Source organism: Hemicordylus capensis, chromosome 9 (assembly GCF_027244095.1).
Source record: "Hemicordylus capensis ecotype Gifberg chromosome 9, rHemCap1.1.pri, whole genome shotgun sequence".
Taxonomy (NCBI): Eukaryota; Metazoa; Chordata; class Lepidosauria; order Squamata; family Cordylidae; genus Hemicordylus; species Hemicordylus capensis.
In genome coordinates this window covers 29463051-29490447 of record NC_069665.1, presented here as the reverse complement: position 1 = coordinate 29490447, position 27397 = coordinate 29463051, and the positions used below count along the sequence as shown (strand labels likewise).

The 27397-nt window shown below is 45.7% G+C and overlaps 2 protein-coding genes across 5 annotated transcripts in view; one reads left to right on the top strand and one right to left on the bottom strand.

Moving 5' to 3' along the window:
• Positions 1-996: 996 nt before the first annotated feature.
• Positions 997-18448, bottom strand: CIBAR2 (CBY1 interacting BAR domain containing 2). Of its 3 annotated transcripts, XM_053270514.1 has the most exons (9): positions 18330-18448; positions 16125-16359; positions 15870-15938; positions 15000-15101; positions 9141-9146; positions 7881-7985; positions 6758-6871; positions 2210-2314; positions 997-1905 (listed from the first exon to the last, which is right to left on the bottom strand). In XM_053270514.1, exons 1-9 carry the CDS (start codon positions 18347-18349, stop codon positions 1777-1779), a joined length of 885 nt encoding a protein of 294 aa, XP_053126489.1. In that variant the 5' UTR covers positions 18350-18448; the 3' UTR covers positions 997-1776. The 3 variants fall into 3 exon arrangements, with proteins under 3 accessions (XP_053126489.1, XP_053126487.1, XP_053126488.1); XM_053270512.1 differs by lacking the exons at positions 997-1905; positions 2210-2314; positions 6758-6871; ... (1 more) ...; positions 9141-9146; positions 18330-18448 and adding an exon at positions 17882-17919 and having other exon boundaries at positions 14246-15101; XM_053270513.1 differs by lacking the exons at positions 997-1905; positions 2210-2314; positions 6758-6871; ... (1 more) ...; positions 9141-9146; positions 18330-18448 and adding an exon at positions 17598-17761 and having other exon boundaries at positions 14246-15101.
• GSE1 (Gse1 coiled-coil protein) overlaps positions 2787-27397 on the top strand; it is a 380250-nt gene continuing 355639 nt past the window's right edge. The window contains exons 1-2 of one of the 2 annotated variants that reach the window (XM_053270504.1): positions 2787-2901; positions 6764-6901. In XM_053270504.1, coding sequence (XP_053126479.1) covers positions 6830-6901 — 72 coding nt within the window. In that variant the 5' untranslated portion in view covers positions 2787-2901; positions 6764-6829. Of the gene's footprint in view, positions 2902-5421; positions 5604-6763; positions 6902-27397 lie in introns of those variants that run through there. The other variant, XM_053270505.1, reaches the window with a different exon arrangement.

Genomic DNA, 27397 nt, shown 5'->3' with positions numbered 1-27397 from the left:
TGCTGAGTAAGTTCTGTGGCACTCTGCCACTGATTCACCATGACGCTGCCCCCTTTGGGGCTTGTTTCCTCTTTGTCTGTCTGGTTGTCGGGGCCATGGACATGTGAACAGGAACCAGTGCTGAAGTGGACACCCACCAGTCAGTTGCTTGAGCTGAAGTTTGGGATTGGGCGGGAGCAAGTGTGCAACAAGCAGGAGGGGATTATTTCTGTTGACCCTGCCGTGCCAGGAAAAAGGGCCATGCTCCTGGTATGCACCAGGCCTGTTCTTAGCCTTTGACCCTAAAGTTCCGGGTTCATGTCTCCGATGCTAGTTAAAATTAACCACAAACTTTGTGATGCATTAGAGTAGATTGCTATTGGTGTGTATAGAATGCTGCACTGTAGGTCTTGGGGTTTAATAATTCTTCAGGGTGGGGTGCTCTTTTCATTCAAAGGATAAATCGATAATGATTGCAACCTATTGGATTGCTCTGTACGCATGCAGGAGTCTCCTGGGAGTTTGCACTTCAGATGACAGAATGGCATTTGCTTGCTGAAGATCAAATTTAGCCTCCCTCTTGCCTCTCAAGGGATCCTGCAATTACTACGCCACTGACCACAGCAGCCTAAGGAGTGAAGGGCACACTTTTAACTGCTGTTCATGGAATGAAGGGTGAAAGAACAGGGCCTGCCTTTGAACTCTGTTGGGAAATGAATTTAAAATCCTATTTTACCCAAACTAGACATAGAATGAATCTGAACTCAACCAAGCTAGGTACTTGCTTGAACCCAGAGAGGTCTTGCTAGCATCTCTTAGGATAGGGGTTCTCAAACTAAGGTTCCCAGATGTTGTTGGACTATGAATCCTATCATTCCCAGCCACAATAGCCAAGGATCCAGGTTTGAGAACTCTTGCCATGGTGGTGATGCTGTTAAACTCTTTCCAAGACCTCTTTAATGCGCAAGTAAAATAAATAAAACACAAAACAGCCGTTAAAAGTAGCAAACCTTTCGATGTTACTCAACAGCTTTAATGCTATACAGTATTTCTATGTGTACTGCATTGCTGTTATACCGTCTTATTCAAAGTAGTGTTATATTTATTATTACATTTATGTATTATTAAAGAAGATGATTCAGAAGTAACACAAACTGCCACCAAAAACATGCAAAGTCAGGCAACAATTTATCCTGTCCGAGTTCTGCCTGTCACACCTGCACAAAATATGAGGTCCATTTGCTTTTTGAAATAACTTTATTAAACACTCCCCCCACCCCCCGCAAAAGACAAGAGAAAAGGTTGTAGCTAAGAAGAAAACGTACAATGAAAAATATACACTGAAGTATGGAAAAATAACAAATGTGTAATAAGAAAAAAACCCCAACTTTAAAGTTTGATGGGATGCAGAGGTCAAAGAAGTAACAGGCTGTATTTCTTCAAGCAAGAACGGTGTAGTGTGGCCACTTTTTACACCAGTATAGACAGCCTGCCTGCCGATTGTGCCTGACTGCAGAGTGGACTATATACATCTGATGTTCTGCTGCTAAGTAGATTTGTGCTAATATATGTCTCTAGTCCTCTTGAGAGAAAAAACAAGTTTTAGAGTGTTTTTGCAGAGTGCTCCTCGCTCAGCCCATCAAAGGAAAACAATAAATCTAAAATTCACATTTTATTTTAAACTAAAAATTTGAGATTGTGGAAGTAAGGATGATGGTGGGATCCTGCATGAAAATGTTACATTCAGCTGGGGAGCAAAGAAATAATGACTTCTACCTTGCAATTTAAGGAGTGCTGTTATGAGGGTTTGCTGGTTACTCGCCGAATCTGAGCGTATTCAGTTTTGCTTGAATCTTGCACCCAGTTTTCTTCAGATTCCTCATCACTCTCCTCCACCGTCATCTGCTGCAGCATGCTCTGGATGTTCTGGAGATGAAGATATGGAACCTTATCCTACATGACAAGTCTAAGGCTGCTGTTGCTCTCCGGTTGACCTTGGCCAGTCACTATTGCTCTCGGCCTGCCCTACCTCACAGGATTGTTGTGAGGATGAAGTGGGGGAGGGAACCATTTATGCTGTCCTAAATTTGGGATCACACAATGTTGGGTTGGGAAGTTACACTCTCAGGGATGTAAGGATAGGTTTTTAGTTTCATTGGCTGCTTTTCCCTTTCCAAGTCTGATCTTGAAGCCAAAACCCAGCTATTACACGAATAATTATCCTTCTCACCTGGGTGCCTGTGGACCACGGGAGGGTAGAAGATGGGTTCGTGGCAATAACCGGTCTTGCTTCATGGAAGGTTCCAGAAGTGATGTGTACTTTTGCTCTGAAATCCTAAAACATCAAGACATCTTCTTTAGTGCAGTTGCTACTATTAAAGTGTTACTTAAAAGCCCCATCCGTGACCCTCTATCTCAGGTCTATCCTGTAGATATCTTGTTACCAGTGGCTGCTATGCACTCATAATAGTTATGCAGATGGTCAGCAAACCCCAAGGATTCGCCTGGCTGGAATCTCCAGGAATTGGGCACCCATCCCCAGGTGACTCCTGAAAGCAGTCCTGGGCTTGATATTGTGAAAAATGGGGGAGGAAGAAGTCTCCAGGAATAGCTTCAATCAGAGTTGGTAGCCCTATTGAGCAGCAAGGGCAAAGGGCTTCCCAAAGCAGCCTAGAGGCAAATGGGCATGTCCAGTTTCTTTTTAAAATCTGAAGGTGGTTGTTAAAAAGCCCTGTGATTTAATATTGAAATGCATGCTGCCCTTGTCTTGGAAATTGTGGTCACCTAAGGGTTAATCACCTGCTCTGCAGGAAAATGTGATTCAGCTGTTGCAGGGGAGGCTTAATTGCTGGGAGGCTGTGCTTGGCTTTGGCCTTCTCCCTGCAAGTTCAGTAGTCCAGCTTACAGTAGGAATAAAGAGTGGTAAGTACAACTCTGAAATCGCCTCTGCTGCAACTGTTATTCTTTAGCAGGGACAGTCCCTATTTTCTAGTACCGGTCCCAAGTAAAATGCTTATTTTTTGTCTTTGGGGGAGGAAGACAATAGTGTTCAGGGGGACTTACTCCAGAGTAAATACGCACAAGATGTTTGTGCATCTTGAGGACAGGCCTTCGCTGCTGCCCCCAAGTTTTGGAATGTGTTCCCTGCTGAAATAAGAGCCTCCCCATCTCTGACAACTTTTTAAAAAACTTTAAAGATGCATCTGTTCACCCAGGCATTTAATTAAATACTGTTTTAATAGTTTTGACATGGTTCTAAAACATTGTCTTAAAATTTTAAATTGTTGTAATGTGTTAACCTTTTCTGTTAACCTTTTCTGCTATCATTTATTTTAACTAATGTTTTAATTTTTTCTTGTTTATTTTGTTTTCACTAAGGTGTTAACTTTTCTGTTTTGTTTTGTTGCAAACCACTCAGACGTAGATTTTGGGCAGTATAAAAATATAAGACAGCAGCCATTTTTCCTTACAGCCCAACCCTAGGTAGGTTTACTCAAAAGCAAGCCTTGTTAACTTCAGTGGCCTTACTCCCAGGTAAAGGTGTGTAGAATGCAACCTCATCCTGTCCACCCCCCCCCGCTGTGTATTTCCTCCTGAGTAGAATTGCATCAGATCACTAAATCTGCAAGCATTCATGTCATTAAACATCCTTAATCACAAAAGTTGTGGTCAGTTTATTTCTGAAGCCATTGCAGGACTGTCTGTCACAAATTAATAAATACAGTGTAGAGAAGAGACAGGCAAATTGGGATCTACTGGGAGATCTCTAGGGGATTTGCTATAGGCGAGCACGCCTTTCTGGCCCCAACAGTTAAACCATGTTGGTTGATTTGTTTTTTTACGTTTCTTTTCCACTCTTTCTCCAAGGAGCTCAGAGTGATGCACATGGAATGATTATGCTTGTCCTCACAACAGAGTTGCCATGGCCCCCGGGAATTTCGGGTTTCATCCAGATTTTAAGCATCTTGCCGATTGCTTAGCCCACCCAGATTCACCCGGATTTCAGCTTTCATTTAAAAAAAGAAGAAGAAGAAGAAAGCTAAGCTGTAGCCCTTGTAGAAGCGGAGTTATGGAGCAAAACGTGCAGTCACTATGCAGCTCAGAAATTATTTTCAGGCCAATTTGCATAATATGCAAATTAGGCACCTGGATTTGGAAAGCCAGAATGTGGCAACCCTACCTCACAACAACCCTGTGAAGTGACTTAGGTTTTGTTCAGCAAGCAAAACTGCAAGTTAAAATATTATCTCCAGCAGCATGGCTTGCTTTGTGCTGATTACCTCTCAACCTCAATTTCCCTCACCTATAAAGTAGGAGATTTGCTGGCCAGGTGTGTCATTAGAATTCCTGACCCGAAGCACTCAGAATATAACTGTAATTCCTTCGGGTATGTCCTTCTACTCGTATTGGTCATTGCATAAGTGTATTGCCCTTGTGCCTCCATGGTTCATGAGGCGGAGGGGGGAATTGGCTCTGGGCCTCGGCTGCCATTTTGCACCTGGCTCTACCAACCACCCACTTCTTTGCACCTGGCTGCCATTGGAAGGTGTGTCTTGTTGTTTCTAAACATTTGTTAAACACACACACTAATTCCTCAGGCCTGGAGTCTGCCTGCCTTTGGTGTGCAGCTGGGGCGGGCAGGCAGGCATGAGGTAGCTAGCTTGCCAGGCATTTGGGCCTACTTCTTCCCTCGCTTTTAGGAACATTGGAAGCTGCCGTATACTGAGTCAGACCATTGGTCTTTCTAGCTCAGTATTGTCTGCACAGACTGGCAGCGGCTTCTCCAAGGTTGCAGGCAGGAATCTCTCTCAGCCCTATCTTGGAGATGCTGCCAAGGAGGGAGCTGGGAACTTCTGCTCTTCCCAGAGCGGCTTCATCCCCTGAGGGGAATATCTTGCAGTGCTCACACTTCTAGTCTCCCATTCAAATGCAACCAGGGTGGACCCTGCTTAGCTAAGGGGACAAGTCATGCTTGCTCCCACAAGACCAGCTTTCCTCCTTTTCTTCCAGCCAGCTCTGGAAACCTGATTGGTTGGCTGTGTGGGAGGCAAATCTGCACCATGTTTAATCTCTCCCTCACTCTCTTCAGGTGCTTTCTCGTCCATTTTTCTCCCCTCACACACACCCCAAAGCGGACTCTCTTGCCTCCTTCCTGTCATGAAGCAAAATTCTCCTAGGTTTCAGGGGATTCGATGTTTTGAAAAAAACCCTTATTCTGTCAATGCAAATTTTTGCAGCATTTTGTGTCTGGGTCTGCCTCCCCCAGCCGCCATTTTGTGTTGATAAGCTCCCAAGTATCCTAAAAAAGAAAGTGTTTTCCCCTTGCCTGGCGAAAGAAAAAGGACCCCCAAAGCACAGAGAGGAGAACTGGTCTTGTGGTAGCAAGCATGACTTGTCCCATTAGCTAAGCAGCGTCCACCCTGGTTGCATATGAATGGGAGACTAGAAGTGTGAGCACTGCAAGAGATTCCCCTCAGGGGATGGAGCCGCTCTGGGAAGAGCAGGAGGTTCCAAGTTCCCTCCCTGGCTTCTGCATGATAGAGCTGAGAGAGATTCCTGCCTGCAACCTTGGAGAAGCTGCTGCCAGTCTGTGCCATTTTTAATCTCTCCCTCACTCTCTTCAGGTGCTTGGTGTAGCTTTTGCTTTCTTGTCCATTTTTCTCCATTTTCTCCCCTCACACACGCCCCAAAGCAGACTGTCTTGCCTCCTTCCTGTCATGAAGCAAAATTCTCCTAGGTTTCAGGGGATCCAATGTTTTTAAAAAAACCTTATTCTGTCAATGCAAAATTGTGCACCATTTTGTGACTGGGTCTGCCTCCCCAGCCGCCATTTTGTGTTGATAAGCTCCCAAGTATCCTAAAAAAGAAAGTGCCCCCCCACCCCAGCGAAAGAAAAAAGACCCCTAAAGTGCAAAGAGGAGAACTGGTCTTGTGGTAGCAAACATGACTTGTCCCATTAGCTAAGCAGGGTTCGCCCTGGTTGCTTATGAAAGGGAGTCTAGAAGTGTGAGCATTGTAAGATATTCCCCTCAGGGGATGAAGTTTCAAGTTCCCTCCCTGGCTTCTCCAAGATAGGACAAGATTTTTTATTTTTTTAAATAGGACAAGATTTTTTTAATTGAACCAACAAACTACCAAAGCATACAGTACGTTGCCAAGATAGGGCTGAGAGAGACTCCTGCCTGCAACCTTGGAGAAGCCGCTGCCAGTCTGTGTAGACAATACTGAACAAGGTGGACCAATGGTCTGACTCAGTGTACAGCAACTTCCTATGTTACTATGTAAACTGCCTGCCCCTGGTGTACAATATTTAGGGAAGGCTCTTTCTCAGTGTGTAAGAAGGTATGTGGGTAGCTCAGGCAGCAATTGTTGAGGATAAGAATATTAAAGGCCACATAGAAGACAAATGCCCCTGTTCTCATCTCTGAAATGTTGGAAAGTGTGGAAATGTTCATGGCTGAGTAAACAGCGTACAACATTAAAATACAAACGGCTACCATTAAAACCAGAATGTTCTGTTTTCACCCTGAGGAGGAGGCACTTGTACAAGTATTGACTAAGGAGCAATTGACAAACAGTTAGGAATAATATGTGTGAGGCTTTTAAAAAAAACAAACAAACTCCACAACAAGCCTCCCTCTACAGGTGAATGTTTTCAGTAGCTCTCAAGTGGGACTAGGTTTTTTTTTTTAAATGTTTTGGTTTTATGTATGTTTGGTTGTAGTGACTGTGCCAGAGACCTCAAATAGATAACAAAATAACTCTGCATTTGATATACCTCCAGGTCTTTCTCCAAATCGTAGCTTTCCAGATTTTGGAAGGCGTTGGAATAGACCTCCAGAGCTTTTGCATGGAAGACCATCTCGATGGTGACAAAATCCAAAAAGATCTTCTGTGGAGAAGGGAGAAGATGCAACCTAATGTAAGTCTCTCTTGATTTCTCAAATGACCTTGCTGAGTGAGGATTCCTGAGCCTCCATTGCCTTTCTCTCCTTCCCTTTAAACTGCTTTTAGGGGTACACTTTTCCTCCTAACATGTTTAAGTCAAAATTGAAAGTTTGAAGGGGAAGGGAGGAAGCAGCTGAATATGCACAGAGTTTGAAGCAACAGCTTCGAGAGCTGAGGATGGACAAAATAAATGGCAAAATGAAATTTAAAAATGCAGCTTCGTCCGTTTTATACCTTTGCAAGATTTCTGGGACAATCTAATAGACCTTAGGAGAAAACGAATGTGTGTTCCATTTTCAGTTTTCAACTTGCTTTCAGATTGTATAATTTTGAAAACTGGCAAGGCTTTTCTCCCTTGTCAAGGAAGAAATTGAATTAACAACTGGGCTTATAGCTTTTGGTTCCGGAAATGGCTGAAGCTAGAGCCTTATTTGATCAGGTGAAGAGTTCAGTGATACAGGAAAGACTGCAGTATCTTTAGACTACCAGTTGGCCCAATAAACATCTTGTAATGTATGCTCTACTTCCCCCACCACCACCCACCCATTAGTCTGGCTCAGTCATCAATGTGTTCATTTTGTAGGAGTGCATTTTGCATTTCCACCTGCCTGTTTGTTTCATCTATTACAGAATGGGGGATAGCTGTCATTAAACATGTTTGTCTGAATAATTTAAGCTGGGGGTTGTGAGAGACAGCCCTTGAGCAAAGGGGCTGAAAAGCTGAGGTGGGGGGGACTGTAAAGAAACCTTGGCTTCTCAATATGATGATTTCTCCCTCCCTCCCTCAATAAGTGTGGTATATACTCTTTAATGCTCCTGGCAGTCGTCTCCGATGTATGTTTTATTTGTATGTAAGCCTAATTGAACTGAATTCTAAGCAAAGTGTCCATTTGCATGGTTTCATGTATTCCCCAAACAGACTGGGGACAGATCCACCAAGCTGTTTTTATTACCTGAATATCTTTCAGTTTCTGCTTCTGAAACTCATCAATGGTCTCTTCCAGCTGTTGTGTGGTTCGGCTTGCATCAACCGAGGCTTTGTGTACGTTAGACTCAGCCTAGACAAATAGGAATGTTATATTAAGCTAGGGGTCCCCAACCTTGAGGCCCCAGATGTTGTTGGACTACAACTCCCATCATCCATTGTGGCTGTGGATGATGGGAGTTGTAGTCCAGCATCATCTGGGGACCCAAGGTTGGGAACCCCTGCATTAAGCTATTGAACTCAGAAAGGCACTAGATTTGTTGGGAAGATAAATTATTTGTATTGAATCTTGGAACTGCAGTTTAGAAACTGGTTTAGGTGTGATCCTGAGGGTCACACAATGCCTATCCGGAATCACTTTCAAGTTGATTCATGGTAAGGTCAGTCACAACAGATTTTGGTAGTAATGTGATGTATTTTGGAGTAAGCCCTGCAAGCGGTTTCTCTCACATGGCCTATCTCATCCTGAGGCCTTATAGGCTTGCCGATTAAAGAGGCAGTATACAATATTTAGAATGTTAATATTGCTTTTAAATTGTCCCTGTGAACCTTCTCGGGCAGTTTTTTTAAAAATAGAGAGGCGGGATAAATTTACTTCAATAAATAAGTAAGTACTATTTCAGGGACAGCTGTCAACAACAAACAGCATGTGACTCCTGGACCAGGAAAGTGCGGTGAGTCACTGGGCTGATTGGGAAGGCATTCACTCTGGTGAGAGAGGTCTGGCTTAAGAGGGATATGGCACGCTTTCCCTGTGATGTGGGATAAAAGCGTTGTTTTCTTTGAATCAGATGTACAAGGAACTAATTCTGCTTTGCTAGGGATTAGTTGTTCTTTCTCTCTGCTTTTTTTTTTTAGTCCCCTCTCCTCAAAAAGAAAAAGAAAAAGAAAGAAAAGAAATTGCAGGAAAAGCAGGAGATTGACTTTGATATACAAAACATCCAACTGTGAATGCTTTGGAGCTCTGCTGGTTTCAGCAGAGCATAATTATAGGGCCTTGCTGATTACAGCATAATATAAATATAGAGACGCACTCTGTGTTTGCATAGGTCACGAGTGATGGACAGGTCTCTTTGAGTCGGTCCTTCATTCCATTGAAACAAAAGAGACAACATAGACACACACATGTGCTGAAATTTAAGGTGCACATCTCTGACCTAGTATGTCCCCCAAAGGAGACTGCTAGTTGGGAACAAGCAGGGAATCGTTGCTGTCTCCCGGTTCTCACCTGCGTCTTCACTTGAACTGGGCTTTAACCTGTAGTTTTTTGTGCACAGGGGTGGATATCTTCTTTGGGGGGGAAGTTCCTTACCTGTGACTAAGAGTGGAAGTCAAGGAAGAAAACAGATTTTGAGTAATATGTATTTGCTTGACTATGCCTTTGCTAAAATGCTGTATTAATTCTTATATATATATATACACACACACACAAGAGTGGTGACCCGTGTTCCCTCTAACAGGGATTACCAGATGTTATTCACTACAACTCCCATAATCCTCAAGCAAAAGCCATTGCAGCTGGGGATTCTGGGAGTTGTAGTCAACAACATCTGGGAATCCCTGTTCGAGGGAACACTGGTGATGACCCTGATGACATTCTAATGTTCCCCTCTGCAATACCATGAACCAATGGTTCTCACCTTGGGTCTCCAGATGTTGTTGGACTCCAGCTCCCATGAAGCGTTAGTGGAGAACCCTTGCCATAAAGGTTATTTTATGTGGGGCCCAAGAAGACCAGATTCCTCCCTTTCCTCCCTGCAACGGACACCTTCAACCTCCGTGGCTCAATCACAGGCTGACTTGCTAGATGTGTCCAGTCTTTCTGATTTCTGGTTCCTTCAGATCAGCTTTTCCCTCTCCTGGGTCCCACATAAAATAATGGAGAAATATCAGTTTCTACTGTAACTAAGATTGGGCAGTAGCATGTCGCCCTCCTCACCCCAAAGGAAGCAATAAAGAAGTGAATTTCTGCTTTTGACCTTTAAAGTTCTCCCTTTGGATAATAAGAGGAGTTCTAGTATTTTCTTATCTCTAAACTAAACATTCCACAGATCCTGGAAGCTGATAGGTCTATAGTGGTGGTTTTTTTTAAAAAAAATTGTTTTAAAATTATACATGTATGTACTCTGGGAATCTCCTGAGTATGCAGAAATAACTGCTTTGTTTTTGGCAACCCTGTTTCACTTCCACACTGATGGGCACCTTGAATTCACTTTTAGAAGGAATGAGATATTAGGGGTGTGCACAAATACAGTTCTGCTATTCAATTTGAAGCTGAATGGAATTGCAGAGCCCTCGAACTGAATTGTCAAAACCAGCCAGCACCCTCGAATCACCTGAATCGACTTTAGTGATTTGAGTGCCATTTTGAGGTCTGTTTTGCTGGGAAAACAGGCCTCAGAATGGTGCTTTCTTTCCAGGGAGAGCTAGTCTTTGGGGTCAGCGGGAGACCAGCCCTGCGCGTCAGCCTTCCTCAGTGGACTGGTCTACCGGGGTTAGGTCTTCCCAGACTCCTCATAGGGCTGCCTTTCAGTAGAATGGACAATAAGGCCCAGAGATGGCAAGGGAAAAGAGTACTATAAAGGCCTGAATGTAAGGGAAGGATGCATTGAGGAGACAGATGCCTGAGATCTTTCTCATGAAGGTAAGGGGGTAAAGAAAGGGAATAAATAAAACCTCATAGGAACAAGGCATAGATAACTGCTTGCAACAGATAGGGAATGGGTAGGCAAATTAACCTTGCATGTTGGTGAACTCTGGTGCAAGGTCCCAGGGAGTGGAAGGAGCTAAACGGAGCATTGATTGATAAAGTGCCTTCGATTCGGTGTCGACTCTTAGCGACTACATAGATAGATTATCTCCAGGATGATCTGTCTTCAACTTGGCCTTTAAGGTATCCCAGTGGTATGTTCATTGCTGTTGTAATCGAAAACTGAGCATACATTTGTATAATCATACTTTTTGTATAATCAGATTTTGCTAGTGGTAAGATGCTCATGCTAAAAGTCAACACCAGAGGGCAGCCAGCTTCTTTTTATAGATCAGCAACCGTGGCATAGAAGAGCAAAGGACCTCTCAGTGGCTCTTAGGATTTTAGACTCACAGCAAGGGAACTTGAGTGAAGAGGCAGAAAGAGGAGGAGGAGTGTAAGAGGCTGAACAAGGAATCTAGGAGATGAGAGTGCTTGGCATGATGCCCCTAAAAAGATTCATCTGCAGGCATGTGACACCCTGACCCTCTCTGCAAACCAAGACAATGCTTTTGCAGGGATGAGAATATGATTCCACCAGGGAGTTATTCACACTTGGCTGCATGCTGTGTGGTAAATGTTGAGCGAAGCCATTTCGAATCATACTCGTGGCAGTGAGGGAAGCAGCCCCTCCCCTCTGCTCTCGGGTTTTGTTTTGATGCAAGTTCACATGGCATGCCTCTGTGTCTAGCCAATAGTGGGTGGGGGGGAGGGAGAGATTACTAAAGAGTTAAATCTGCATTTCTAAAGTATCCTTCTTATCATGCTAATGATTCTACCTCTATAGTGCCTTTCCCTATTTGCTCCGCCACCGTTTTCAGAAAAAGTAGCTCAAAACCAAAACCCCGAAATGGCTAAGCTAGAATTCACAAGACAAAGCCCGATTCATGTGTGGAGTGGGTCCAAGGATCTCAAAGGAACTTCAGGGTAAGTTTGACTGGTGTGTGAATGCACACACTCTTCTGAAGGAGATTCGGGGTAGAAGCCTTGTCTGCAAAGCCTCCATGTAAACACATCCAGGGAAGTTGCAGGTATTCTAAAACAGTTGTCTTCAACCTCTGGAACTCCTTGCCCCTTGATCTTAGGCTCATCCCCTCCCTGTTTAATTCTAAATGAAAGTCAAAGACTTTTGTTTTATTCCAGCAGACCTTCCCCAGCTATGTATTCTGACTAAATTCTCAGACCTCAAATCCACACTAGTCTCAATCTCAAACACAAGATCCAGTTTCAGTGTTTTGAACTGATGTTTGTTTCTTTCTCGTTCTCATTTGTTTTTTCTTGGGACATTTCTACACTGTAAAAATGACAAAGAATTTTGTCGCACCTTAAAGAGGAACAGATTTATTTTAGTTTTCGCTTTCGTGGGCTGGAGCCCACTTTGTCCACGAAGGTTTATGCTGAAATAAATCTGTGTGTAAAATGTCCCAAGACCCTGTATTTTAACTTGTATAGAAGTGGTATAAATTTAAAGTGCAAAGGCATGTATTCTCCCTCTTTTTCCTAAACTTTTTACGTCTGTCTTTCTCTGTAAATCAAATGTTGTGGTGATTTATTATTATTAGGGACTAGACAGGATTGTCCTGGCGTGTCTTTTGTGGTGCTTGTTGGTCTTTGCTGCTCCAGTTGCACATGTATTCTCACTCTGCTCCAGTCTCCTGAAGATTTCTATTGGCAGGGGAAACCTACAACATGGCTAATGTATACCCAGCTGCAGGTTTCACTGAGGGGCAGAGCAAGGGGATGAGTCTAAGGAGCCCAACAGGAGGACTCTGAAATCTGAAGGAGATTCTGTAAAACCCTGACAGACTAGGGGATTATGCTGAACCATTCTGGGCTTCAGCGCTTGGGAGTTCTCCACGCAGCAGGCTTTATTTACCATTGTTTTTATCCATGTATAGTTTTTTTGTATTTTGTGTATTATATATTTTGATATCGGATTGGTTTTATATTTTTAGCTAAATACTTTTAATTCATTTTTATTATGTGTTTTGTAAACAGCCTTGGGGTTGTTTTTAACGAAAGGCAGTATATAAATCTAACAATCAATCAATAAAATTAAATGAATGAATGAATGAGTTTTCTGTGAGGCTTTACTGTTAACTCAAAGTTGTCCAAAAAAACAGATGCAAAAAGTGGATTTTTTTTTAACCCTGGATATAAATCAGGCTGCACTCTAATGCACGGTGAAAAACCCGAATTGTGTGTGAAGTGCTCCTCGATAGCTTGCAGGGACTTGGGGGGAAACCTGGCCGATATGTGAATGCGCCCCCTCCATTCCAGAGGAGATGCGAGCTAAAGGGCTTTAAAAGCCCCATATGAAAGACTTCTTGGTGAAGGTGTAGGAAAGGAGGGTGCTGTTTTAATCTTTTACCAAGGCCTGGGGTGGCCAATCTGAGGTTCCCCAGCTCATCACATGCAATAACTGTGTAATCATTGGCACCATTTATTGCAGCTGAGGATGATGGGAGTTGTTAAAGAACTGACCTTTAACCCTAACCCTGGCCTAGGTGCCCAAATGTGCACAACAAGTCCTGGGAGAAAAAGGATATATGCCTTTTGGACTTGAAGAGCTTTGAGAAAAAAGAAGAAAACACCTTGGTGTCTATATGGGTTTGGAAGCTGCAGTTCAGCAAGAGATGATAGGCCCCTGCAACAATAATCTGTGTGCCTCTTGTGGGGCCGGGGAGAGAAAGCATCTTTCTGCCTCCCTGGCACATCCCACCACCTCTGCCTAAGGCAGCTTTCTGTCTTCCTCTTGTTTTATGGTTGCTCTCTCAGCAGCTGAGTTTAGCACAACAGGGATGAACAGAATGTCGAGCCTCTTCTCCTCCCCTTGAGAATATTTCCCAGGGATTTGCTGCTGAGAGCTTCTTTCTTTTTAAAAAGCTTGTTAAAATACCTTTTGCCAAAGAAAAAAGAAAGGAAAGATGCTCTCTCTCTCTCTCTCTCGCTCTCTCTGAGCTGCTTGTCATGCCCCTTCCCAACAGAGATCTTGTTTCCCCTCAGGGCGAATGTCTCAGGAAGGAAAAGGACTCCCATTTTTCTCTGATGATATGGATGTACTGATGCTAGGAAGCTACTTGGATACCAAGGTCTTTAGTAGACCCGAAGGAATTAGATGGCAAAGATGGGCCTGGGAATGAAGAGAGAGACCATCTGGGTTGTACTGCAATGTGATAAATTTGGGAGGCAGTTGCACTGATAAAGATCGACCATGTGGAACATATTTCTCTGTCCTGAGAGAACAATACTGGTTGCTGGTCTGTTTCTGAACACAGTTCAAAATGCTGGTTCTTTCCCTCCGAAGCCCTAAATGGCTTGGGGCCAGGGTAGCCTCCTTGCATGAATCCGCTTGAGTACTACAGTCATTCTCGGGGGCCCTTCTACATGTCCCTTCATCTTTGGAAAACTAGGCAGCTGCTGACCAACAACCTTGGTGGTCCGATTACGGAATGCGTTCCCAAGGAGACTTGCCTGCTGCTGTTTGATGCTTCTTGGTGGAGATACTTTTATTTGCCCAAACCTATCCTGAATTTTAAAATAGGCTGTTCTTATTTAGTGGTTGTTTTGATACCCTTGGGCCTATTAATCTGGTACTAATTTTATTGTTGTGTGTTACTGGTGGTTCGTGACTCTTCTTGATTGAAGAGCTGGAGTAGTAATGTCTTATAATAAAATAATAAACACGTTTCTGAAGCTAGTGGTGCTGGGGAGGATCACAGGTGTTGGGAAGCCCCATCCTCTAGCCTAGAAACTGTTCCCCTCAACCCAGATGGCTCTGATTGTTCTGCGGTGAGAGGTCCTCTGCACACATGCAGAAGCTCTCTTGCCTTGACGAAGTAGATGAATTCCTGGGCTGAGGCTTGGAAGAGCAAATAGGCTTGTGCGTCCCAGCTAAAAAGTACGTCCAACTGTGAGTATTTTTAATCTTCCGTTTAACTTTGCTGCTCTGTAACAAGGAAGTGGGCTCTGCTCCCTCCACTTTAGATCTATGTTTGTCATTTGAGCATTATTCATACTGTTTTCATCTCATTTATCTGGGCCCCGCGAGCTTCCCAGAGGACTGACTGCTAGCCTGCAACCATCTATTTTGCTTTCCCTTATTCGAGGAGACAGCTTTCCCTGAACATGTCTGTTTTCAATCGCTTTCCTTCGCTCCCTGGAACACTCGGGAGGAACCCTCCCTGTAACACAAGCCTCCCTCCGCAAGGGCTCGTAACTCTGCCTTCCTGATCTGGCGGCATTTAGGAAAGCCAGAGCCTTGTGACACTTGGAAGCCTGGCGTGCATTTGCAGGAGCAGGGAAGAGGCTGAAGCAACCATGTGCTGGCAAGGATACAATCATGTGTCGGTCAGACGGCGACTTCTGCCTGATCTTCTCCAGCTTCTCCAGTTGCTTTATTTCATTATTTCGGGCATTGTTGAACTTCTTGATTTCAGCCTGTTGAGTACAGCGAAAGTAGTTCCATTTTGTACATCACCTCGGGTCAATTATAAGGCAGTGATCTTTGCCATTGTTCAAGCGGGGGCGGGGGGGGGCACTTTGGCAAAGGCTTCAGTGTGAGAGCTGTTTGCTGCTGTGCTGATGTCTGCACAGTCCTAGACTCTTCTCAGTGCTGGGAGGGCCTTTTAAGAGAGATGGAGCCTTCTCTTCGGGGAAAGCACTGGAAAGGGCTAAACATCCCAGCACTGTGGGCACGCCTTCCAAGATGGTGCAGGAGCTCAAGAGGGCTCTGTTCCCCTTAAAGGAGCTCCCCACGGTTCTGGGCAAAGAGCAGCACTGCACAGTGAGGCTAGGAGTCTCCGCATGATGCCAAGGGAAGCCTGCAGAGTATTCAGCTTTGGCCAGACTTCACACAGGCCCACTAAACAATTAGTCATTGGGCCGCACTTAGGATTGATGGGGGCTGCCTCTGTCCCCCGGGCCTTACAACGAAAAACACTGCCCTAAGGGTTGAAAACCTCTCTGCACACAGCGCTAATTTCTAGAAGTCCCACTTTCCCATTTGCTTTCCATACCCTCAGTTTACGCCCTGCCTTTTTGGGCTGGCAAAGGCCCCCTAATTTGGGGGCTTTGTGGGAGACAGCCTATGTATGTCTAAATGGATATTTATGTATGTCTAAATGGATATAAACAGCAGCACATTGCAGTTAACACAGTGAACCTGGTGTGTGGGGTGGTTGTCCTAAAAACCAAGTCTTGGCTTACCCTGGTTTGCTTGATGAGTGCCCTGTACATCTTCAGAGGCTCCACCACCTTTGTCTCCAGTCTCTCTACCTAACGGGAGAAGCGCGATAATAAGCACAATGAAGTGCACATTGTAAAGCGACGTTGGCAGCTGTGGGGCAAATTCAGGGGCTGGAAATGCATGCCCTGTGAGAGGCCTCTCAGAGGAGGAGGAGGGGGCCCTCTGGCCATTTTTCTCAGACTGCTGTGTCAATGCGGCAGGTTTCAGTTCTTTACCTCGGCTTGCCTGTAGTCCTGCACTTTGGCCAGCTCCTCCGCAAAATTCTTCACTGTGGTTCGTAGCTCAGGATTCTCTGAGTTTGCGTAGTCCAAGAGCTGTTTGACGAGCAGGTCTGATTTGTCCCGTAGCTTGGCTGTCTTGCGGGTGTACGAGGCCATCAGCGTGCAGAATGTGCCGAAATATTTCTCTGCGTTGGTGACTGTGTTCTCCATTATCTTCACTTGCATGTCCCTGGATGGGGGGGATAAACTGTTGTTGTGTGGCAGTGCTGTGAGGTGCTGTGCCATTTGCTACTGTGGGAAGAGGAGACCCCAAGGTGGACCTTCTGTTTAACAAGTATGTGAGCGTAGGAAGCTGTGCTGTCCTATGCAGGGTCAAACCATTAACCCATTTAGCCTCCTATGGTCTACTCTGATTGGCAGCGACTCTCCAGGGTCTCAGGCAGAAGTCTTTCCCATCATACAGTACCTGATGCTTTGACTGGAGGTGCTGAGCATTATGCCTGGGAGGACCTTCTGCTATCCAGCTAGTGCTCTTACCCCCACCCCCACCCTTCTAGTCTCTTTCTAGATCAGCAACCTACAGGGTCAAAGGAACAGCCCTGGTCTCCATCAGAGTCACTTGGCCTAACCTATGCTACCTTGAGATCCAGTTTTTGGAATAACGGTGGTCTATAAATCAGTCAAATAACCTATTTGAAGCTTGTGATTGCGCCTTCTCAACTTCCCAGAGACGCAAGTTTTGGGCGGTATAGAAATATGCTTAAATAAATATATCCCAACTGCCTTTTCTTACCAGGGACAGAACCTGTTTGCTGGTACCTGTCCCTGCTACATTGCTGTGCCTATTTTGTCTTTATTTTTAGGGTTGCCTTGCTACAATGCTATTAGAGAGGTGGAAAAAGTCCCGTCTAGGGTGCTGCCTGAAGGTGGGGTAGATCCAGCTTACTCCTCTTCCCAGCATTTCCTTCCTAGATGTTTCTCTCGGGACACCTGATGGGTTTCTTTCCCCTCGCTGCCTCTCTGGAGGGTCCAGGAAGTCTGAGGAGCTCTGCTTCGAAGCATCTGGGCTCCATCTACTACCGTGGATATTTGTCATTGGAGTGAATGGCTCCAGCAGCTGCAGGATTCCCCAAAAGGTGACTACTGCTGCTTCACACATGTCCTAGTCTGAGGGCTGGGCCAGGAGGACATAACTTTGGGATAAGGACTGCCTCTGAGGACTAGGCACTGGCCTACGACCATACCCCCCTGAACACGTCCAATCTTGTTTGATCTCAGAAGCTAAGCAGGGTCAGGCCTGGAGAGGGCTGGGACAAGCCAGTGTTCTGCCTCGGCCGGCACTGAGCCCTAAGAGCCCATCCTTATCCCAGAATTACGGATCTGGCTTGTCAGCTTCCCTTACCTACATCAGGAAAGGGTGCAAAATGCCCTCCCTGTGCTTACTGGGCTGCCGTGACCGGTACATACCTTTCTATGCCCACGGATGCGTCTCATCTTATGCCCCCATGCGTACTTCTCGGCCTCCCTGTTTGCATACTCTGCTACCTCCCTGTGATTTCAAGCATATTCCTCTCCCTCTCCTTGGGTCCTTCGCTTTCTCCACCAGCTCGTTTTCTAGCCCATTTTGATGATTCCTCCTAGGCCCCCAACACTACACCCTCAGCAGTTCGTCTTGCACCCCATGGCATTTCCTCCTGTGCCCCCAGTTTTGCTGCTTGCACCCAACTTTCCCTTCAGCCTCCCTGAAATACCTTTGTGCAGCTGCCAACATTTCCTTCCACAGCCTCTGCCTATTTGTTCGTCCGCCCTTTGCCTTTCTGCTTTCTCCCCAGCGGGAAGGGAGCACAAGTCAAAGCAACAGCACCTGCTTGCGGTAATCCCTTATTACTCCTTCCTGTCTCATTCATCTCTGCTTTGTTGTCTCCCCCTGTGTCAAAAATTAGATTGTAATCTCCCGGGGGCAGAGCCTTGCCTCTTCTGTTTATATTTTCCTGTAACACACCACATCTGTTGATGTTGCTCTGTTAATTACAACAATACGTCACACAAATTCAGCCAGTGTCCCAAAACATTTGTGCCTTTCCCTCCTGCACTCCTGGATTAGGAAGATTTGCATCTCAGAAACGGGGGCTTCGGCTTCTATCTGCAAAAGGGAAAATGTCTAACCTGATTGCGAATGGGCAAAGCAGCCTCTCTTACCGGGAGAGGATGACATTCATGTTAGCTGAAATCACCTGGTCTCCAGAATATTTATGGCAGTCACAAGAAGCAGGGCTCCTGTGGAGCTGAAGGAACAGCTGCAGCAGCCTCTGCTCAGGTGCCGCTCCGGGCCTGTTGGTATGGTAACCCGACTAACAGAGAGCCATTGCCCACAGGGAGAGGACTGACTCCAGTTTCCAAGGGTAACTGTCTCTTGGAGCAAGGTTATTTCTGGAGCCCAGCCCATACGGAATGTTTACTTGTTTGTACTAGTGTGCTGGAAGTAACCGCGCACTGTTACTCAATCCAGATATTTGTTTTGGTACAGGTTTTTTCTGTCTTGCTGGATTCTGTTATGACAAAGATTGTCCTGGTTCTAGTGCAGGCCATAATGAAGTCCAAGGAAGGCTTTCCCCTCCCATTATTTTATTTGTTGATTGAGCGATTTGTGTATTTATTAAACTTATATACCACCTTTTGCTCGGGGGGAGGGAAGTGTTCAAGGTTCAGTGGTTCGAGGAAGAAAGATGAATGCTCGGGACCTGTTTTTCATACTAGCTCTGTTTGATTTGTTGTAGAAAACCCACTGAGCCACCCTCTGCTAATTCAACTCTCTCAGTTGCTTGTCTTTTGTGCTTTGCTTCCATAAGAGATCTGGGTTCCAGTCTAGGGCGAGTTTCCCATAGGTGGGAATCCCATCACTCTTGGGGCCACTGCTGAGATTACCTCTCTGCTCATTTTATTTTTCGCTTTAAACCTTTTATAGTCTGCTTTCTGTCTCATTCATGAAATGCTCAAAGTGGCTTACAGACTAAATGTTAAAACAATAAGCAAACCTATATATATATTTCTCTTAGGTGTACCTGTCGCTGATCCCATGCGTGGCAGCTCTCACGAGAGTTCGGAGTGCTGCCGGATAGTGACGGGGATGGGCAGCCGGCCGGTGGGCCGGGAGTTAATGGCGGCGGGAGAGCGAGGAGGCAGCGGAGGCGGCTGGGGAGGAGGTGGCAGAGGCAGGCAGGGACTGGAAGAAAGCTGCGATGGTGATGGGCAGGAGGGAGGAATGAAACGGCTGGGCGAGGAGAACTAGAGGCGTAGTTGCTCTATGCCCGGCCCAGCTAGTAATTAAATAAAGCAGCACAAGATAGCAGTCAGCTTGGCGGGGGAACCATTCCCAGCCAAAGGGATAACTCGGGGTGCTCAAACTTGAGTTTCCAGATGATGTTGTTGACTACAGTTCCCATCATCCACAGCCACAATGGTCAAATGCCACTATGGCTGGGGATGATGGGTGTTGTAGTCCAAGGTTATCTGGGGACCCAAACTGGAGAACCCTTGGGATAACTGATCAGATGACAACCAGGCTATAGGACTGTTGAAATAACAGGGGGGAGTCAAATTAATTTTTTGAAGGAGGGCACGAACACAGCCTGCAAGCTACCATGGAAGAATGTCTGCCCACTGAGACTCCATTGGCGGTGGTACATGTAGATGGGGCCCTCCTCCGTCTAAGTGGGTGGGCAGATTTGTGTGGGAGAAAACGGACTTTTCCCGAGGAATGGGGAGGGCATCCTAGCTGGATGGGTCGTCAGCCTTCTCATGCTTCAAGACAGGGCCAATCAGATTTCAGATCTGTATATACTATGCTGCGCCAGCCACACCCAACCCAGTTCCGGTCCTGTCTCGTTTCGAGACGGTCCACGAGCTGCCCAGTCTCTTCTAGCTGCCTTAGGCTTGTTTTTCCTTGGTTATCCTCTTGCCAGCTTCTTGGTCAGATACTGTGCCTTCAAGAGGGATCATCGGCCCAGAAATGGAACCGAGGCCCTTGTGGTGGATACAACAATATAGCTACAGGATCCCCTGAAAAAGGTCTTGGTCAGAACTCTCCCAGCTGTATTCTGCCCCAGCTGACAGTTCTGAAGGCTTCTTAAAGGCAGCCCCAGGTTATGTGTATTCCAGACTCCAGTAATCCAATCTGGGTGTAGCTAAAGCATGTGTTACTGTGGACAGCTCCTCCCTCTCCAGGAATGGGCATCCTCATGGAGTTGGTGCATTGACAGAGCACTTGAACGGCTGCATCTGCACCAGCAGTGGCTGGAAAGTCCAGCTACTACCCTCTAGTGTTGTTCAAGGGCACCTGTAACGAGGGGGGAAAGGCCAAGTTTTGCCATAACTGGAAAGCATCCAAGGGAGCAAGACGCTGTGCTGTTCTGATGTGGTGGCATCCAGGGGAGCTGGTCTGGTAGTAGCAAACATGAATTGACCTCTTTGCTAAGCAGGGTCCACCATGGCTTGCATTTGGATGGGAGACTACATGTGAGCACCGTAAGATACTACCTTTAGGGGATAGGGCCACTCTAGGAAGAGCACCTAACTGTTTGCATGCAGAAGGTTCCAAGCATCTCTGGCATCTCCAGATAGGGCTGAAAGAGACTCCTGCCTGCATCCTTGGAGAAGCCGCTGCCAATCTGGGTAGACAGTACTGACCTAAATAGGCCAGTGGTCTGACTTGGTAAAAGGCAGCTTCCTATGTTTCTGTGAGGTCTGACATGGTGAGAAGCAACTTCATATATGCTCTTAAATCTGCCTGGAACCAATTGTCATATTAACCCTCCTCGTTCTCTGGGAGATCTGCGGAGAGAGAAAGGAACTCTGCAGGTGTTCTGAGGTGCTCTTTTCTTTTTTGCAACCAGCCTGGGGGTGGGGGGTGGAATGAGGAGATGCTACCGCTTTCTTCTCTGCGTCTCCCTAGCTTTTGAAATTGTGGTCTCTTCTTTTCTCCCAAGCTGCTGATAATCTAGAGATAGAGGGGGGCCTCCTGAGGGTATGGAGAGAGCTGTTAAGAGGATAAAGAATTTCTTCTCCCTGTCCAAATGTGATAGGTCAGCAGGAAGTCTTGTTTTCTTTGTGTTGCAGCTGGGAAGACCATCGTGTGCCCTGGGGTCTGGCTCAGTGGCTGTCTGAGGATTAAGTCTAATCTAAACTCAATATATCTGCAGCAAGATTTATTTCAAAAAAAGAAAAGAAAAGAAAGGGTGGGGAGATTGAGCAGAGGGCTTGTATAGATGTGCGCGCACAAACATACAATCTTATGGACGCACGCACCAGCCTTTCTTAGCTGTTTCTTTGGAGAAGACAATGAACATGGAGGTGATAATTAGTCTTTTATGATGTGCTTTCTAAATGTCTGGCTCTGCATCAAAACACTGAACTGGGAACTTGAGGTAGTGCCACCAGGGTGTGCCCTAAAAATTAGGTAAGGTCAAGTGTGCCGTCAAGTTGATTTTGACTCCTGGTGCCCACGGAGCCCTGTGGTTTTCTTTGGTAGGAGGGGTTGACCATTGCCTCCTCCCATGCAGTATGAGATGATGCCTTTCAGCATCTTCCTATATTGCTGCTGCTGTCCGATATAGTTCCAGCAGGGATTTGAACTGGAAAATTAGGGTGCGACCTGAATGATCACTTCTGTGTTCCAATAATTCTAGAACCAGTAGAGGGCAACCGAGAGCTTTATAATTTCAGGATAGTCTTTCCTTGCATCTTTTCCTTATCTGTGCTCTGGACTTGTTGAATAATTAGCCATTCCAGAGAGGAGCAGTAGTAAAAGGTTGTTTTAAAAAATTAAAATAAAATAAACCCTCCTCTGCATTAGGATTTCCCTCCCTAACCTCTGTTATAGCTCCTGTGCCATTTTCTAGATGGTAAGCCACATGTTGTAACTGAGCTGGTAAGACAGCAAAAAAGAAGTTTCCAACATGTATTAGTGAAGCAGAGGTCTGCTTTGACAGTTGTAATATTGCTTGGCATTTTCTATGGGGTAATTGAGCATTCTGGGGACTTGATGTGCATTGGACAGTATTATTATCACGAGATTTCAGAGAGCTGAGAGAGCAGTGCCTTTGCCAAGGCACCTAATGAGTTTATTATTGCCCTGTCCTGAGTGGGCACCTATGGGGCAAAAGCTGGTAGAAGGTCAAGCAGGAGCTCCAGGACCCTGGATAGCTCCGGCCAAAGTGCTCTTGGAAGGCCTGGTGGCTCCTTGGCCCCCGAGCACGCCCACAAGCTCCTCCCTTCTGCTGGGGAGGGTCTTAGATGGACCACCCTCTTGACTACTAGTTGTAACTGGGCATGTTGCCTGTGTTGGCAAGTGGGATCTCTTGGAGGGTGGGCAAGAGTGTTGACCCTTGTTGGAATCCTGGTCCAGGGGCTGCTGTCTGGCTTGGGGGTCTCGGGAACACAGTGTTCCGGGCTGGATGTTAAGGTGTAGGCCCAATTCCTCTGTAGTCTGTGCCCTGGACTCTTCTGAGTCAACTGGTCCCTTTTCTTCCATGCCTGATCACGACTTGGAGCCAGGACCATGGCTATTACAAACACCTGTAAGCGAATATGGAAAAGCCTCTCTCATGAGATGCCTTTGGCCCACATAACCTGTGGGTCAGTTCCTCATTAGCTCAACCCTCATGAGCCATTGACTCATCCTCTAAGGTGCTCTGAGCAGTGTCTTCTTCAATAAGCTGTACTCAGGAACAAACCTGGCCTCTTCAAAGCTCATCAGCCTCAGGGCTGTGCTGGTTAATTGATGTCTTGTTATTGGCATTGACCTGCGTGGAGTGTCTGTTTCTGTCTGCCTGGCTGGCTGTAGCAAGCATCTCTCCAGCATGTTGGGGAAAGGAGCGGAGGGAGGAGGAGAATCTCTTCTGCTCTTATCTTTATCAGCCCCTTTCCCCCAAATGAATGAGAGTCTGAATAAAGGCCAAACCTCAGATTAGATATTGACTAGCTGCCTAAATAGTTAGCCACCGGTTTGCTAGAAGCCAGGGTGTGCTTCTTTGGAGAGCTTCCGTCTGGAGCCACATCTGCACACAGAGTGCACTGCACTGGTGGATGTGCACAGCAACCAAAGAAGTAAAAGAAAGGTCCAAGTTAACAAAACGGTTGCTTGCTTGTCATTTAAGGCTGTCGTCTTGCATGGAGAGGCAGGCCTGCTCTCGGTTGTCTGTGCCCTGGTTACTTCCAGGCTTGACTACTACAATGTGGTAAAAATGAAGCCACTAATATAACATTCAGACGAGCCCTGCTAGACTAGATCAAAGGCCCATCTAGTCCAGCATCCTGTTCCCATAAAGGCCCACCAGATGCTTCTGGGAAGCCTATGAGCGGGAGAAGGTGGCAATTGCTCTTTCCTGCTGTTGCTCCTCTAAAACTGGTATTCAGAGTCATCCTACCCCTGAACCTGGAGGCAGCTTATAGCCATGACTAGTAGTTCTAGGTGTTACACAGTTTATAAATGGAATAAAATTAAATATTTATTTATTTACTTATATTTAATAAGTTTGTATACCGCCCACTACAAAGTCTCTAGGTGGTTTACAGCACAAAACAGACCAAAAATAAAACGAACCAAGAATGTAACAGTTAAAACATATAACAACCAGATTAAAATATCCATAAAAACACCAACGAACTAAAAAGCATGGCTGAAGAGATGTGTCTTTCTTTGTTTCCTAAAAGCCAACAGGGATGGAGCAGCTCTAATCTCAGCAGGAAGTGCATCCCACAGTTCTGGGGCAACTACAGAAAAGGTACGCCTTTGAGTCACCACCAGATGAGCTGGAGTCACCCTCAGACGAGCATGAGACTTGCTGGGTGACTCTGGGCCAGTCACTTCTCTCTCAGCCTAACCTACTTCACAGGGTTGTTGTGAAAGAGAAACTCAAGTATGTAGTACACCGCTCTGGGCTCCTTGGAGGAAGAGCAGGATATAAATGTAAAAGTAATAATAATAATAATAATGTACTCTACCACTGAACTACTATGCCTTCCCATGGAACAACCCCTGGTTCTTCTCTTGCTGCAACAGGACTAGAAATGGCCACCTCCAACTCCACCAGGGAGACCACCAACGCCCCACCCATTCACCAGGGAAATGACGCAAAGCAATTGTGGCAAAGGATGATAATGAGGAACAAATGCAGTTATACATACTTAAACTGTTACCATTTAAGGGTGAGGATTAAGGGATTAAGCTAAAGATCTCCCAGAAAAGTTGGACTTGGAAGAAGGATCGGGAGGCCAAGAGAGACTTCTCTTGCGTCGGTGTTGAAAGTCTGATGGCACACTCATCATTTCTGCAGACAAAGTGCAATTATATCCGTTCTGTTTTGTTTGTTTTCTTCAAGCACAGAATCATTGGACAATCATTCTTATTTTTCTGTGCCCAAGAGCGGGCCTGGGTCCTTATCTCCACCCTCCTCACACAACTCCCATTACTCTTGGGCTGTGCCTGCCAAATCGCCTTTTGCTCTCTGGAATGCTGCAAATCTGTGTTTGCGTCTCCCAATGGCTTTCCCATGTGTGCTTTTTGCCATCTGTTTTACCCATTGGTTCCTTAATGCCATGATAGCCTCATGCTGTGATTTGAAGCTCTGAGACCGAGCTGTCTTTGGGGAGACTTCCTCTATGAGAGCCTTCAGGAATTAAGTGCTAACAAAGCCTCAACTGTCCATAGAGCAGATAATCCCCTAGAAAAAAAGCCAATTCCACCCCCCCCATAAAAAGTCACCCCAACTGCAGCATTTAAAGAATGCGGCCTGCAGTTTCGCAAACAAATGCAAGAGCCTGCTGAGAGAAAGAGGGACTGATTGTCTGTCCTTGCAAAGGGGGATTATAATTTTGAAGAGAGAATAAATAAGTGTCAGAGAAAAGGTTTGGATGGTTTCGGTTTTTTTGTTTTTTGTTTTAAAGATCTGAACTGTTCCTGTTTTCTGCTGAAAGTGGAATGCTAGAAGACTTTTGAAAGCTGTAAGATGGGACTGGATGTCCATGTTTATGAGAACCCTCAGACATAACTAGATGTAGCAAAATAGCTCAGGGAGACAGAATTGGACTACTGCAATATGCTCTACATGGGGCTTCCCTTGAAGACAGTTGGGAAGCTTCAGCTGGTCCAGAATGCTGCCGCAAGGATTCTCGTGGGCGCAAGTTGCTTCACAAGTATCACACCCATCCTGTGACAGCTTCATTGGTTAACTTCTGGGCTAATTTCAAGGTCCTAGGGCCCTCTGCTCATCATCTCAGGCTGTGCTTATGGCCCCACCACAAACAGAGATCCAGCTGTTGGGGACTAGAGACGGGGCCTTTTTGGTCGTGGCTCCTCGGTTTTGGAAAGCCCTCCCTGAAGAGTTTCACCATGCTCCCTCCCTCAGTGTTTTTAATAACGACAACTAAAACCACATTTTTAAAAAGATACTTTTTAATGTTGTTCACCTGTTGCTTATATCTGGTGGATTCTTTAATTTTATTCGTAACTATTTTATAAATGTTGTGAGCCGCCACGAGCAGTAGTGTACTGGAGGGGCGGGGTATAAATATTTTAAATAAATAAATAGAATTGGGGAGGAGAATGAACTGTCCCCTTTCCTCAGCAGGGTGTACCCTGGTTTGTATTTGGATGGGTGACTACAAGATATTCCTCTTGGGGGATGAGGCCACTCTGGGAAGAGCATCTACATGCTTGCCTGCAGAAGATTTCAAGTTCCCTTCCTGGCATCCCCAAATAGGGCTGGGAGACACTCTTGCCTGCAGCCTTGGAGAAGCAGTTGCCAGTCTGTGTAGACAGTACTGAACTAGATGGACCAATGGTCTGACTCGGTATAAGGTAGCTTCCTGCGTTCCTAGAATTAAGGAATAATCTGCCATCTGTCTGCTTCTGCTGTAGGGCAATGGTGAACAACTTGTAGGTCATGAGCCAAATTCAGATGGTGGTTGACTGACTTTGGAAGGAGCTGTGTTAGAGCTACACAGGGCAGCAGTGATAGATTTGTTCTTGGGTTTCCCCCCCCTCCCCCGAAGCCATTTTGGCTTTGATGTTTCACTGTGATAGGACCTTTGGCCGTTTTGGCTGGGGATAATGGGAGGAGTTGTTCAATGACATCTGGAGACCCGGCTTGGAGAATTTTTGTTGTAACGTTAATGTTCTGAAACTTAACTGACCAAACATATACAGGAGAGAGATGTAATTACTTAAAGAATCTTGAATCGGCAGGTAGCAAGACACAATCATGTTGTCTCTTGGTACCCAAGTCACCCTCAGAAACCCTGTCCTTGTTTGATAGCAGAAGGGTGGTAGTGAAGAATTCTTCGGGTTTAGCCAAAAGATTTAGACAAGAGATGCATCCTTGACCATCAAAGCAGCTGGCTTGCCAGCCTTTTGAGTCATTGAAGAAGTCAAAAGGTACACCTCTGACAGGTCTAGAAGGGAGGAAAGCCACATAATTTATAGTGTGCCTGACAGAGCTGCTGTAACCCAGAGAGGGAGCCATTTGGGAATAGCTAGAATTCTCCAGCCAGGATGACTCCAAAGGATAAGCTTTGTGGAATGTGGTGTTTTCCTGGGATAAAGGTTTTGATCTCTGGCAGCTCATTTCCCAATCCTAAACAGAAAAGCAGTGAGGATTCTCAGAGAAACAGCCCTCTTTGCTTCTTAGAGATCTTGTTGCTGGATGCAGCTTGCTTAAAGAGATCAGCAGTGACAGACGGCTTCTCAAGCCTGGTGATTCTCCTTCGCTACCATCTAAAGACTCTAGAGCTTGCTTGAAGAGAGGCTGTATCCCATTCATAATTTCTGGATGACTTCCTATTGCAGTATTCAGGTTTTTTAAAGGAAAAAAATCTCCTTAAAAAGGTGTTGAAAGGATCTGTAATGTAGAAACTGAAAGTGAGGTTAATGGATGATGCCACCGTACATAGGTGTGGCATCGCACCTTCCCATGTGTGACAGGAAGCTGCCTTATACGAAGTCAGACCACTAGACAATCTAGCTCGGTACTCTCTGTTCTGAGCCACCTAATGGCGCAGTGGGGAAGTAACTTGCCTAGGTAGCAAGAGGTTGCTGGTTCGAATCCCCCTGGTATGTTTCCCTATTGGGCAGCAGTGATATAGGAAGATGCTGGAAGGCATCAACTTATACTGCACAGGAGATGGCAATGGTAAACCCCTCCTGTATTCTACCAAAGAAAACCACAGGGCTCTGTGGTTGCCAGGAGTCTACACCGACTTGACGGCACAAC

Excerpts from the sequence above, each read along its gene's own strand:
- CIBAR2 (XM_053270514.1), bottom strand. The coding sequence starts at position 18,349 with ATGAATGTCATCCTCTCCCG. Across the intron at positions 15,102-15,869 it reads CACTCATCAAGCAAACCAGG|GCTGAAATCAAGAAGTTCAA; the intron begins GTAAGCCAAGAC and ends TGTACTCAACAG. Across the intron at positions 6,872-7,880 it reads AGAAACTGAAAGATATTCAG|AAGATCTTTTTGGATTTTGT; the intron begins GTAATAAAAACA and ends CCTTCTCCACAG.